Source organism: Theropithecus gelada, chromosome 1 (assembly GCF_003255815.1).
Source record: "Theropithecus gelada isolate Dixy chromosome 1, Tgel_1.0, whole genome shotgun sequence".
Taxonomy (NCBI): Eukaryota; Metazoa; Chordata; class Mammalia; order Primates; family Cercopithecidae; genus Theropithecus; species Theropithecus gelada.
This window is the reverse complement of record NC_037668.1, coordinates 125,013,136-125,028,325: the sequence shown is the minus strand read 5'-3', so window position 1 is coordinate 125,028,325 and position 15,190 is coordinate 125,013,136. Positions and strand designations below refer to the sequence as shown.

At 33.9% G+C, this 15,190-nt stretch overlaps 1 protein-coding gene across 7 annotated transcripts in view; it reads right to left on the bottom strand.

Annotated features, from left to right (window-relative positions):
* Positions 1-15,190, bottom strand: part of PTBP2 (polypyrimidine tract binding protein 2) — a 92,908-nt gene that overhangs the window by 16,696 nt on the left and 61,022 nt on the right. For all 7 annotated transcript variants that reach the window (XM_025393814.1, XM_025393870.1, XM_025393826.1 and 4 more), the window contains one exon: positions 13,000-13,195. In XM_025393814.1, coding sequence (XP_025249599.1) covers positions 13,000-13,195 — 196 coding nt within the window. The remainder of the gene's footprint in view (positions 1-12,999; positions 13,196-15,190) is intronic.

Here is a 15,190-nt window from a genome sequence, read left to right as displayed (position 1 = left end):
TGAAAAATGTCAAATTTATCCCTCCATCTTCCATTCTAAAAGTTCCATCCAAAGTAATTTATCATTTTTTTTTGGTCTTACTTCTTTTCCCTGTTCACAACATCTGGTAGTAATTAGTCTTGTGTACTACTGAACAGAAGAGCATTCGTGGTAGGACTCTAAAGCCCCTTCTTTTTTTTTTTTTTTTTGAGATGGAGTTTCACTCTGTCGCCCAGGCTGGAGTGCAATGGCATGATCTCAGCTTACTGCAACCTCCACCTCCTGGGTTCAAGCGATTCTCCTGACTCAGCTTCCCGAGGAGCTAAGATTACAGGCGCCCACCAACACACCTGGCTAATTTTTGTATTTTTAGTAGAGACGGTTGTTTCACCATGTTGGCCAGGCTGGTTTTAAACTCCTCACCTCAAGTGATATGCCCGCCTCAGCCTCCCAAAGTGCTGGGATTACAGGCAAGAACCATCGCGCCTGGCAGCACCTTCTAATTTTTCTTTTTTTTTTTTTTTTGAGACGGAGTCTCGCTCTATCGCCCAGGCTGGAGCGCTGTGGCACAATCTCAGCTCACTATAAGCTTCACCTCCCAGGTTCATGCCATTCTCTGGACTCAGCCTCCCGAGTAGCTGGGACTACAGGCACCTGCAACCATGACTGGCTAATTCTAATTCTTAAAGTATAGTCAGCCCTCTGTATCTCTGGGTTCCGATTCAACCAACCTTGGATAAAAATATTTGGGGGGAAAACGATGGTGTACTGCACATGTATAGAAAGTTGTTCTTGTCCTTATTCCCCAAACAATATAGTATAACAACCATTTACATAGCATTTATATTGTACTGGGTAATACAAGTAATCTAAAGATGATTTAAAGTACATATAAGAGGTTGTGCATAGGTCATATGCAAACACTATACCGTTTTATACAAGGAACTTGAGCATCAGTGGATTTTAGTATCTGGGGGTGTGTGGAGGCGGGGGTAGGCGGTGGGGAGTGGGACTGTGTGTGTCCTAGAACCAGTCTTCCATGTATACCAAGGGGTCTGGAAGGCACATTTTACATTTTATTTCCTGATTTGAAAATAAAAATTTTACTTTTCATAAGCATGACACCTGCTATTCTTTCTTGAAACAATTCAATCCTCTTTCTCTTCCACCAACCTTCCTTTCGTTCTTATTTTGCCTTATGGGATCCATTCTCTTCTACCATTAACAGCTACACTTTTATTCTACGTGTTCCTCAGATTAACTTTTTAATTAAAAACTTATTTTTCTTCTAATGAAACTTCCACAATCCCCTCAAAAAGTCATTTTTGGTCTCCCTCAACTTTTCTCCAAAGGAAAGAATAAGGATGCATCATGCATCACTCCAGCTCACCGCCCAATGTTACCTTTCAAACTGCTGTTCTACCACCATCAATAAGTTTGGTTTCCAATGTCAATGCCACCTAATCATACCACACTCTTTCCCATCAAAATAGCCATTGGATTACTGGAACATCTCCTCCCATTACATAAAGACTTCAGCACCTGGCTTTATTTCCTTCTTCTCCATTCCCTGCATCAACCTATGACTTTTCCAAGACTCTCATCTCATGATTTCTTAAAAACATCTACTTTCATGGTTTTTACTACATCCATCCGTATTAGCAACTTCTTTTGCTACATCTTGATTTTTCTTTCCTCTGTCTCTTTTTGTAATGGTCATTCAACACTTATATCTCCTTTCCTAACTTCTTTCTTTTCTTGATCCTCCTATTCCCACACAACCACTAAACCCACTTTTGACCTTTATGGTGACCCCCTTTCTATTCTCCCTTGACTTGACTTTACCATAGAGCCTAAGCTTGGACCAACACTCTGCTCATTTGCTACTATTTCTTTAATGTTACACAATTCCAGACTTAGATAAATCCAGTCTTATAGTCTGTCTACGCTTTCATCTGGGCTTAACAAATACTAGAGTGAAAACACACAAACCCCACAAATGCTAATTCTAGAAATATTTTGTAATCCACTTTTAGCTGAATTTCTAGTCCATTCTTGAGAGTTTCCCCAAATCCAACAGAGTCTTAAGTCTACTTTCCTACTTTCGACTTGTTAAGCAAGTGTCTTATAATATTCAGATCAGAATTCAATCAAATTTTTCAACCAACTTCAAAATCCTCACTTCTTTCATCTGTTCTTCTTTCTCCCTTGCTTCATAAAGACATATAATGGTGACAGGAAAGAATAATGACTGTAACACTGATGATTTCGGTTCTGCTTCCAGCTCTGCATCTACTTTTTTTTTTTTTTTTGGTGGAGATAGGGTCTTGCGAGTTGCCCAGAATGGTCTCAAAATCTTGGCCTCAAGCAATTCTCCTGCCTCAGCCTTCCAAAGTGCTGGGATTGCAGGTGCGAGTTACTACGCCCAGCCAATGCACCTACATTTCTGTGTGAACTTGATAAAAAATCTCTTCTGGTTCTAACAATGGTCTTTAAAAATATATCTCTATATTTAAATCCCAACATGTACACTATACTCCTGATCTAATCCTTACAATCAATTCTAGGACTTAAACTAGCCTTAGAAACAAATACTAGTTAATAGGTAGCGAGCATTTATTATATGCCAGGCACTGTAAAAAGTTCTTTGCACATTAACACATTTAATCCTCACAACAGCCTTAAATGGAAGGTATTATTACCATTATGTTCAAACGTGGAAATGAGAGGACTCCAAGCCCATGTTTTAAATGATTATACATACTGCCTCACTGCAAACATTCCCCCCATTGGTTCCTGCTTTACTCCTGAACTACCACCCCATTTCTTCTTCTTTTCTATGGCACACTTCTTCAAAGAGTACAGTTACTTTCTCATCACATTTATATCCTTAATCCATTGTAATTTGATTTATACACTCTTGTGAATAATCTTATGTAACTACACTGTACTGAACAATCACTACTAATTTTAATTCTATTTATTTGATTGCTAGACTTCTTGTTTATCTTATCTATAACATAAATATGCACTGCTTAAAGTTTAATTACAATGCTTTAATCCTCTTGCTTTCTTATACCTGAGAAATCTTAAATCAAAATTTTAAACATCACATCTCTGGCCTCTGAATACACAACTCCACAGAACTCTTGCCCAAGTCTTAGGCTGAATTTCCTACTGTCTGGTGGACTCCTCCACATTTTTCTCATAAGCTATCATATCAATAAGAGCCAAGTCCTATTACTTTTACATATAATTTTCCCCAGATTTCTTACTTTGCATTCTCATTTTACGTTTCTAGCTTAGATGTATAATTACATCTTAATTAAACTAAGAGTCTCCTACCTGTTTTTCCTAATCTCTATTTTCACTTTTCCAACATACTCTGGAGCCACAGTTGGTTTCTTAAAACTAAATTGCTCATTTTTACCCAACTGCCTAAAAATAGTTGATGAATCCTTCATAGCAATGGTTCTTAACTCATTCCCCACTTTGATAACCTGAAAAAAGCCAAACATCTAAAACTTGGTACATAATATCATCAAATAGTCGCAGATACTCAGACGCTCATCTTCCAGTCAAAAAGGAGTTTAAGAATTCCCATATAAAATTCATACTCCCTGGATAATATCGGTTTTAAGATCTTGTCCCATAATACTTTCTGGCATCATTACCTTTCATATTTTTTCAATTATCCTATTCGTCACACATAACTGAATGTTTATCACTCCTAAAACATGACATATACTCTATCACATTTAATCATGCTATCTTTTTGGCCCATAAAACCCTCCCAATTTCTCCTTTTGTTGATGGATCACTCATTTATGTGCTGATAACCACACTAACTCCACTATGTATTTCAGTTTGCCTCCAATTAGCTCTAACTCATATGTTTGCTGTCTCTGATGAGAAGCTTCACGAAAACAGAAACTCTGTTATTCTTCTGAGTCCCTGAAGTGTGTAGCACAGTGTTAAAATGACTGCTGAATAATACAATGAATGAATAAACCAGGATGACACTGAAGTGAGCCAACATCCTTCTAGGGCTATGAAATGTTCATGGCAATTAATTGAGGATAGCCGTTTAGAGCTGCTAGTGAAAATCTTCTGCATAATTTACCTCCCTGGAAAGAATCATCTTTTATACTTTGGTCAAAAACATATATAGTTTTTCTTCTACTAAATGCAGAAGCAAAAGAAGTATTTTGTTTTAGCCATACAATATATATTTGTCAACTCTTAAAAACACAATTTCTTTAATAAAATCTGCAATCTGATTTGATTTAAACTTATCTTTATGCAGAAGATTTTAATTATGCAAAGTTGGAGTTGATTACCACAGAACTTAGGCTGTTTGGCCTTAAAAATATTAACTCTAAGATGAATACAAGAGAAGTCTTCAAGTATCAACAGATTGTCATAGAAAAGGGGAAGGTAACGGAAAGTAAGTATTAACAAATGAAGTAAATTTCTTAAAACTACAGATGAGGACAATATAAAGGGTAAACATAATGGATCCATTTAAGCAAGACTATGTGAAAAGTTTTTAATGGATGATCACATAGTCTTAACTATCTGCCCTGGAAAATTAAACCTTTAAAAAACATTTTATAGTCCTATTGTAATAAGCGTATTTCACTGAAAATGCTAGTCAGTATGTAAACATGAAATGATGTAGTAACATTTTTTTCTCATCTGTAACCCGTAATACCTTCCAAGTACCCAAACTACCATCAAACATATTTCCTTTACTCAGATGATAAAAATCATTCCAGATATAAAACACATTCATTCAAATATTACTTATAATGGAATTAAGAGCTGAATAAGCTCTCTAAAAGACACAGCTTCAAATTAATTTGTGACCCAAAAGTAAAAATTTTATCCAGTGTTAAAAAATTTTAAATAAACTCTATCTACTTTAGCTCTTCCAATGTTTCCTCCAAAAGACAGTTTAAGACTTAAAAATTAACATTTTAAAAATTCAGCTACAGCAAAGTAGAGGACAGTTCAATAATCCAAAGAAGTCAACATCATTTAAAATTGTACATACAAAGAAGCACACTCCAACGATTTTTTACTTCTTAGATACTAAAACACATGAAATGAGCAAGTCAAAGTTATGGGACAGTTAGGACAGGTAGTGACCTCTGACCAGGTATTTCTGATTTATGTTGAAAATAAAATATTAATTTTTAATTAATATATATTTTTTATTTTGGTGTTATGGCATTCAGCAATGTGCTTTAAAATCTATGTATTTTTAATATTTCTGAGAAAGACTAGCATGTTTATGTACATGTGATTACTTTGGTCTTTCTTGAGGGATAGCTTTCAAATATGTCCTGCAGTAGATAAGTTTTTTGGTTTAATTTTACAGCTACTATTTGCTATAATTAGTCTTAATAAAATATTATAGAAAAAGATTTTGAAAAAATTAGATTGACATAAATTTTAATGTGTTGCCAAAAAGATAAAAATGTAAGTTCAGTTTATTATTTGCATGTTACATATCTACCCTTGTTTTGTACCCAATTTTGAATGAATGTATGAACAATACTCACTTTTCATTTTTTAATCAATAAGATAATCAGGCTAAATACTGAATGGACTTGGTAACAAAAAATATCTTACTATGTAAAAAAAAAAAAAAAAAAAGAAAGCTAAAATGATGGGACTTACATTTTTACTACATGTATATTATTATTCTTGATAACTATTCTACAGGGGAGAAGATGACAGGCTAAAATGTCAAGCTAATCTAATTTTATTCCACTATTTATTAGTTAGGAGTACGGACCTTGGAACTAGATTTCCTGGCATTGAGTGCCAGGGCTTGGTCACTCAAAAGTTAAGGGAATCTAAGCAAACTGTTCTTTCTGTCCTACTTTCCAAATCTGTAAAATGGGATCCATAATGGTAACTACATTTAGAGATGATGTATTACTTGTGAAGGGCTAAGAACAGTTGAGTGCCTGAAACAGGACAGAAAAATGGTTAGCTAATATTAGTATTCATATTCAGCAAACTTTTGGCTCCTAGGATTGAGACATTTCATTCTAAGCTACAGTATTTTAAATGTTTGTGTCACAAAATGATGACATAAAAAACTCTAAGCAGGCCAGGCGCGGTTGCTCACGCCTGTAATCCCAGTACTTTGGGAGGCCAAGGCGGGAGGATCACGAGGTCAGGGATCAAGACCATCCTGGCTAACACGGTGAAACCCCGTCTCTACTAAAAAAAATACAAAGAAATTAGCCGGGCATGGTGGCAGGCACCTGTAGTCCCAACTACTCGGGAGGCTGAGGCAGGAGAATGGCGTGAACTCAGGAGGCGGAGGTTGCAGTGAGCCGAGATCGCGCCACTGCACTCCAGCCTGGGCGACAGAGCGAGACGACTCCGTCTCAAAAAAAAAACAAAAAACAAAAAACAAAAAACAAACTCCAAGGAATAGAGGTGGAATCTAAGGAACTAGTATTAACTTAATAATTTTCGAGCTATTCCTAGGGTGGCAACTATTGCAAAGGGATCTATCTAAGCATTTTGATAGCGGAGCCAAACTTTATACAGAGATTCAATGGTGGCAGAAAACACAGCAAATCCCTTCTACCAATACCAATGATCCAAAAAGCCTAGTTCTTAGAAACCAGTATATATGCATCTTCAAAACCCCTTTTCACTGGGGTTTCGTTTTAGAAAAGTCTACTTAACGGCCTACATCACAATAATTAACTAAAAGTAGCCTTACTAAACCACGAAAATACCATGCCATATTCTTGTTCTTTCTAAGCTCTGGTTCAAGAAACCCAAAACCTTAGAAGCAGCATTCATCTCTGTAGGAAACCCTGAACAGCCTAAATTTATTAAATCATATCTGAAAGACTATAATGAATCTTGTTTAAAAACACACACACACACACACAAAAGTAAAGAACACAAGCATCACCTACATATATTGTAAGAAAATATATGAGTATTACTCTATTACCTCACTACTGCAATACTAATTAATATGTAATCTGTCTAGTTTTGTAGTTTTTCCCTTCATCACTGTAGATGAAATGCAATAATGTATTTAAGAAAGCCACATTTCACAAAAGACTTTTTTAAATTGTACATATCATCCTATTCAAAAAGAATAGAACAGGCAGACTACACGAAAGTACACATACAACAACAAAAAACACCTAAGAGATCTAAATCCTCTCAATGAATAAACAGCTCACATGCACACCTGGATGGGTTTTTTCACAATTATGTATACAAGAAAAGTGATTTATAATCTATTGGTATTTACTGAGAAAATATTAATGTATCCTGGTCTTCCATTTATGGGCATGAATTCCTTCTGAGAGAAAGATTTCTAAATTTTAATTAATTTTGCTTAGTCCTTTATCCACCCCACCCCCTTCCTTTTTTGGGCCATTGTTCAAGGCCAAATTAAATAATTACATACATCGGGGCTAAGGTCACCATTTCAAACCACTCTGGGCTACCAGAACCTGCAAACAACTGACAGTTTCAAAAGTTTAAAGCAGACAGTGGGAAGAATCTATAATGTACCTGTTCATAAGCTGGTTTAAGTACTTACCTGAAAACAAAAGCTGGGCAAAAACTGAAAATTAGCAAATAAATGCAAGAATTTAACTAATTGTCCTGCACAAATTGAATTACAAGGTTGATAATTCTAGTTGATGAAGGAAAATTCTACTTTATAAAGATTTTCAGCTAATTAATGTAGAGAAGGAATATGTGAATTAGGGGAGAAAAAGCAATATTTGCAACCCACTAGTGAAATTAATTAAGGTAGCAACCATTAGTGTATACTAAAATCATTAGCGGAAAAAAATGTAACGAAAGGATCAGAAGGTCAACACCCAAATCCACAAAAGTCTTAAAGCATCATTAAAATCACTAAAAGTGGGGCAACCAGATATTAGATGTCTCCTACTGAGACACAATAGGAAGCACAAGAAGCACTTAAAAAAAGAAAAAAAAGAAAAAAAAACAGGCTCTAAATCTTATCAAGCCTTTGGAACTAACTTTAAGTTTATATAAGAAACGCAGCAGATAGAGGAAACAAGTTAACATGACACTCTAAGGAAACAGCAAGGCTAGTCTAATCTGTGAAACTTTCTAAAAGGATAACCATGTCACTTCATAAGTAAACGGATGTGAGATTGGGAGTAGAGAAAGGGAGAGGACTATTACAGACTGAAATAGACTAATGAGATAAAACAACCAAATGCTATGTGCGGCCCTCCATAGGACCTTGTTCTGAACAAATCAAACTTTAAAAGCATTTTCAAGATAATTGGGGAAATTTTAATGTAAGTTGGGTATTTGATGACATTAAGAAATCATTGTCAATTTTGATTAAGTGTAATAATCATATTATGGTTTGGTAAGAAAATGTAATTATTTTAGAGATACTATGGTAATATTTGAGAAGACATGTCATAATGTCAAGGATTTGCTTTAGAATACAAAAGAAAAACTGAATAGATAAAACTAAGTGTCAGCGCTATTGAACCAAGATGACAGGTGTATGGGATTCGTTATATTAGCATACAGCTTAAATCTCTAATAATAAATTAATAAATATTACCAAATGAATAACCCATACAAATGTAACAAAGAAAGAAAATCAAAATAAGTTTTCCAGTTAATTTTATGTATCACAAATAGATAGAAAATAAAAAATTCAGTTTAACAGCTAATTAAAATTATGCCAGCAGAACTGTACCAAAATAGATTTAAATGACATTAATTAAGTCACAAGTTATTTTCTGTGTCAGTAATTCTCAACTCTTGCTACACAGTAAAACCATCTTGAGATCCTAAAAACATAGGAATGCCTGTGACCCACTCCAACTATTCTCAGTCTGGGGTAGAATTTGGTGACTTCAATGTGCAGCAAAATTTTGAGAAACAATGTTCTATAAGACCTACATGTTTATCTTTATGAATAAATGTTGTATCTGTTCACAATGATAACTATTTTAACGTCAATGATTTCCTACAAAAGATCTGCTTTGCCTTTCTTTTAAAAACTTTATGATGAGAATGCCTGTTCCTCAATTTGAAATACAAGGAAAGCTCTAAAATAAATATTCTTTGTACACACTCTTTCTCCTAATTTTTAGAATGCAGACAACATGATCATGAAAAATTACTTCCAGCAACTTTTCTAAGTGATCTACCCCTTAATAAATTAACTACACCTCTTAACATGAGAAAACGATTATAATGATATCTCAATTTATAATCTGAAGGATTTTTGATCACCGTGTTCTTTGAAACAGAATATGTGAATGACTAATAGTCTGCCACGTTTGTGATTATGTATTTAGATGTCAGATTTTTAAACTCATTACAAAGTACTCAGTCTCCTTTCTTTGAACAAATTACATTTTCTGAGACACTATGATACCTAGCATTGAAGGAAACAGAAAAGCCAGATATAAATGTTAGTCTTAAAAAAGTACTGTGTAAAATAAATAAATTCAAATTTATAGTACTGATTCTAAAGTAATTAAATTCAGTCAAGTAGCTAGATCTAATATAAAAATCATACAAGGTAAAGGAAGCCCAACACAAATATTTAGCAAAAGAGTATCACCTTATATTTGTGTTCTTACAAAATTTTTGAAACAAATTCAATTACTTCATTTTGAACAAGTACTGTTTCAGGAAGACTGAGCAGGAAGTTAATCCCAGCAATACTAGTTTGTTGAAGTCATCTGATTAAATAATTAGAGGAAAAGATTTAGTTACTATTCTAAAAGGCATGTCCTCACTTATGCGATATTGGGTATCACTGTAAACAATGTTTAAAAAGCAAAAATAAAGGTGGAAACTGCGATCAAATATTCACCAAATGTATGAAGAAGAAAATAGTGTCTTCATGTCGTACAAATGAATACTTTGGGATTGAGATCAATTATTTAAAAAGGTAAGATTATTTAAACATACTTTTCCAAAAATTGACCTGTCTAACATATGTGAATAAAGCTGAAGGCTTGGCTCATCCAAAATACGCATATTAATATCCTTACTACCCATTTTATAAAAATTATTGTACATCCTAACAGAAAGAATGAAGGTAAGCAATTTAGAGAATTGTGACTGTCAAATAAACATTTAAAGACTGCAAACTAAATCTTAACAGAAATTAAAATAATAGACATTTTCCTATCAAATTAATCTTGTGAAATTAAAAAATAATATGCTGGTAGGGGAAAAAGTAGGACACCCAGCCTCATATATAATTAATGTTAGTTTAAGTTAATATCACCTTTAGATGAAGAAATTTGCAAATAATGTAAATAGGCTTTAACATTTTCTTTGACCCAATAATTCTAATTCTAGGAATCTAGTCTAAGAAAATAATTTGAGAGGCAAAAAAGTACAAGGGTATTTTAATAAAAAATATGGAACAGCCTACATGTCCACTTTCAAAGGTACAACATATCCACTAACATGCTATGCAGGTATTAAAACTATATTTTAAAACAAATTCTAAGTAAAATATCAATTACAATAAAAGATAATGCAAATCTGCAAATACAGAGCAATTTTAATTTTGTACAGAAACATGTATTTACATTAAAAATATAAAAATAAATGGTTATCTCTTGTGAATTATCAAAACTTGGGTCCATTATCTGATTTTTAAAACCTTTAACTCACCTACTTTCAACCTATTTTTGAGTATACTTAAAAAGCTCAGTTATAACAAGATGCAGAAACATTAAAACAGATAAAAAATGAAGTCACTTAGGAAAGGCTAAACATTTTTTCCTTTTTCTTATAAGGCAGAGATGAAGAAACAAAAATGCATTATACTAAAAAATTCAACACAGAAGTGGAAAAAGACACTAGACAATTTTTTGGTGAAGGGAAAAAGACACTAGACAATTTTTTGGTGAAGGGAGGAACTTAATTTACATGCTTTTAATGTAAAAACGTAAAACACTTAAAAAATGAACAAAAGCTGTCAAGCATGGTGGCTCACACCTGTAATCCCAGCTCTTTGGGAGGCTGAGGCGGGCGGATCCCCTGAGATCAGGAGTTCCAGACCAGCCTGGCCAACATCGTGAAATCTCATTTCTACGAAAAAACACAAAAATTAGCCAGGGGTGGTGGTACATGCCTGTAGTCCCAGATGCTCGGGAGGATGAGGCGGGAGAATCGCTTGAACCCGGGAGGTGGAAGTTGCAGTGAGCCGAGACTGCGCCACTGCACTCCAGCCTGGGCCACAGAGTGAGACTCCGTCTCAAAGAAAGAAAAAAAAATGACTTTATTATTGTTTTAAAAGTTTCACCAAGGTCATAAGATCACAAGGAAAATGCTGAAAAATTCCCGAGAAGAATCTAGGTGACTTCTAAACAAGCCTCCCACCCAGGATCCAAGCGCATCTAAGTATATTCAGATGGGCAAATACACATAGCTCAGTATGGTCCAAAGAAGTGATCAGTAGTCCATTGTTAATGCTAGCTGGAGTTTCTCGGTATTTTATCTTTAAATTGTTTCTAAGAATTTTTCAACTTCTTAGAAACTATATGTAAAATCTTGATGACACCATCTGTTTTAATAAAGTAATGTATCTGCCAAGTGCCTAGCTGAATGCTTATGACCTAGAAGCCACTCAATAAATTCTGATTCTTTCTATAACAATGTCTATCAGTAAAGAGTTTAATAATCTATAGTAGTAATTATAAGCAAAAACCATGTTTCACTGTTTCACTCTTGACTTTGCCTTTAAAAACTGTACACTGTGAAATATTCAATCTTATTAACTTGAATTACGAATTCAGCTAGACACACACAGAGGGGTAGAGATTCTGTCAGGAAAGAGTGTAAGTGACCTAAAGCATCTACTGCAGTCATAAAAAACACTATGACTTGTGCTAGATATACCAGAAAATTCAAATAAAGGGTCAGATTTGTTTGTTTAAAGTTGCCAGAATTAACAGGTAGTTAATTCTGATTAGTTACTAGAATCAAATATCAACTGCCTTAGAGTATCTTTCTCTATATATATACCACTTACAGATTTCAGATTCACAAACTGATGGCATGATTGTTATATACTGGGAAGTAAGTATTTCCAATAACTACTTCATTGTACGATTTTTTTCTTTTTGAAATGATGGACATAAACTAAACTGTAAAAGCTAGTTTGTCAACTATCAATTTTGAGTTCCATATGTATAAAAATCATGACTTAAAGATAATCTTACAAATACTAGAAATCAAGAAATACATCAAATAAAAGGAGACTCTAAAATTCCATCTTATAAAATCACTTTGCATATTTTACTTACAAAATAATATTTTCCTTTATTTTTTTCTTCATCTTGATTTCACTCTATCAACTAAAGGCTGCATATGCTTGCACTGTATTTTTTTAGGTGGCTCAAGTCCATTGTGGTACAAAGTAAAATATAAATGATTAAGACAAAATGCAAAGAAATAGCAAAATTAATTTTACAGAAAATTTCTTCTAGTTTGAATTGTTTAAAGGCCACTACAATATGCTTCTAAAAAAAATCCTACATGCCTCCACCCATTATGTATGTTTTGTCTCTTAATATTTCACTGTTTCCATGCAATGCTAAATTAAAACAATCAGATCACCACTGAAAAACACACACAAGAACTTCAGGCCTAGACTTAGGCATAGTGACATCAAGTTTAAAGTGTAACTATGGCATTAAGAATTCAACAGTATTTCTTCATTAGAGCTTTTCTTCTTTTGCTCTGGGCGAGTGGCATGGAAGAGAAGCTGAAGGTATTAAAAGGAACAAAACTAACATAATTTTACGTAGAGTTACGGAGAACACTTTGGGTTGTTCTTAACAGTGTTAATACGCCTTCTCACTTGAGAAAAAGAAAACTCATGAAATCTAACACAATTTGGTAAGGTCCAAAATGGAAGGATTCATTATACTTACTGGTACTTTTCCATTTGGCAAAATGGGAGAAAAGTGGTTAAGACAATAAAAATCATACCTAAGAGAGATGTCTCCTTGGCAAATGCTGCAGCAATAGCTGGGTCCAATGCAGGTTGTCCATCCCCAGACGGAAGATCAGGTCGAGTATAATCCCTACTTTTATCATTGTTGTATTTTACATTCAAATTCACAAGTTTGGAAAAATCAATCCTTAAGGTACAGCAGGCATTATAAATATTCTGACCATCTAGGGCCTGTAAAAGTGAATAAAGTACATCAGCAATCTTAAACAAAAAATAAAAATTAGTGAAAGTATAATTTTAATAAAATTCAACAACAAAAACTCGAACTTAAAAGCTACCAGGAAAAGGATTCCAATTTCATACATCAAATTTTGCTATTCCAGCTGTCCATGTATTAGTTTCCCCCAAATATTATCTTCTTTAAATAGAAAATGCTACTTCAACCTAAAATACAATCAGCTAAGCATCCATGCTAATACTTTTAATTGTAAAAAATTGCAAATAGGTTAATTTAATAAAAAAACTAATAAGGATCACAAACAGGAAGTCCTGCAAAGTAGTGCCACACTACTCTGCTCAATAAGGTTAATTTTATTATACATATATTTATTGCTGGATGGCAGTACTTTGATGATTCAGTACAGTTTTATAAGGTAACTGCTATTTGATGCCACATTGTACAAAACTGCTTCAAACCAAATTATCCTAACACATAATAGCAATTCCCATAAAATGAGGCAAAAAAGAAAAAACTATTTTCCTTAACCTGAAATGTTCACCCCCAATCAGACTGTCTTGATGAAATTAGTAAATCCAATGTCATTCCAGAAAAGTTCTGAAACTGACAAGTGCCAGGTCTAGGATTAATTAAAAGCCTAGAGTCTTTTAGGTCACCTTAAGCAAGTTGTTTAACCTCTCCGAATCTCAGTTTCTTAATTGGGAAAACAGGAATGATGACAATGGCTGTCATGGTTCTTCACAGGGTTATTATGAGGAGTAAACTAAAGACCACATATGTGAAAATACAACATAAAGGACTATGTTACTGCTACGATTATCTTGTATTTTTTCTGCTCCTATATAATCACCATTTGTAGTTCAGCTGGATAGAAGCTGGAAACAAACTAGAAAACAGGTGAACATACTGTTAACTTCTCATTAAAAGAATAAACATGTCGTGTTATGGAAAAAGTAAACCTCTACAGTTAGCTTAAGTATATAAAGCTTTTAATTCAAATATTCTCACCTCTGGGAATATAAAACCTTTTCTCTTAATACACGAATTTTTTACGTGACTAATTTACCTAGCTAAAAACTAACCTAGAAAATAATTCAACACAGGTTCATCCACTTCAATACAGCACTGGTAAAAACTCAAAGGGACTTCATACATATCAGGATTTGAATTACATTTGGGTTAGGCAAGGTACCTATCATCACATAAAAGTGGAAGCCATGTATCAACTTTATCAGCCAGAATAACATAACTATTAATTCAACACCCTGGTGTAAAGGCAAACAAAGCACTGAAGATAGGTATTAATTTACTAATGTAGCATTCCTATAGGGAAAATGTAAGATAAGTAATAGAATTGACATTTCTACACAACAGGTAAGTATCAAAAGGAGTAGCAAAATTCACTCTTAGGTGACTACTTCAATGTTATCAAAGAGAAAATGATACCTTATGAGAAAAGATCTGGCTTTGAGTCACAGTATCTAGGTTAATGCTAAAAAGTGCTGATACAAAATTACTAAACCCACACTATGTTTTTTAGGAGCTGAATTCTTTCCCAGCAATACTGAGGGCGACTGCCAAATTATCTAACAATTAATATGCCCATTGTTAGAAAGCCCTCCAGGAACCTTTGAAATTTTCTCCCTTTGAACATTAAAACAAAAACAAAAACAAAAACATAAACTTTATGTAGGTGGAAAATACACAAGTATACCTAAGGTACAAGAGCTAGAGAAATAAGCAAACAAGATGTAAATTAATCATCTGTTAGCAAAAGAGGAAAGAAATAGGAGTTGAGGATGCATGAGAACAAAAATCCAGGTATTTTAAATAGTTGACTAAAGTAGGTGACCACAAACAAGAAAGGGAGTAAAATCAAATTTAAAAAACATATGCAAGCTCACTTCAAGCTCATGTATTTGCAAAATCCCAAGAAAAGCAGTAGCACACAAACCAGTCCTGTGGTTCAGCAATCAGGAATGCGGTGA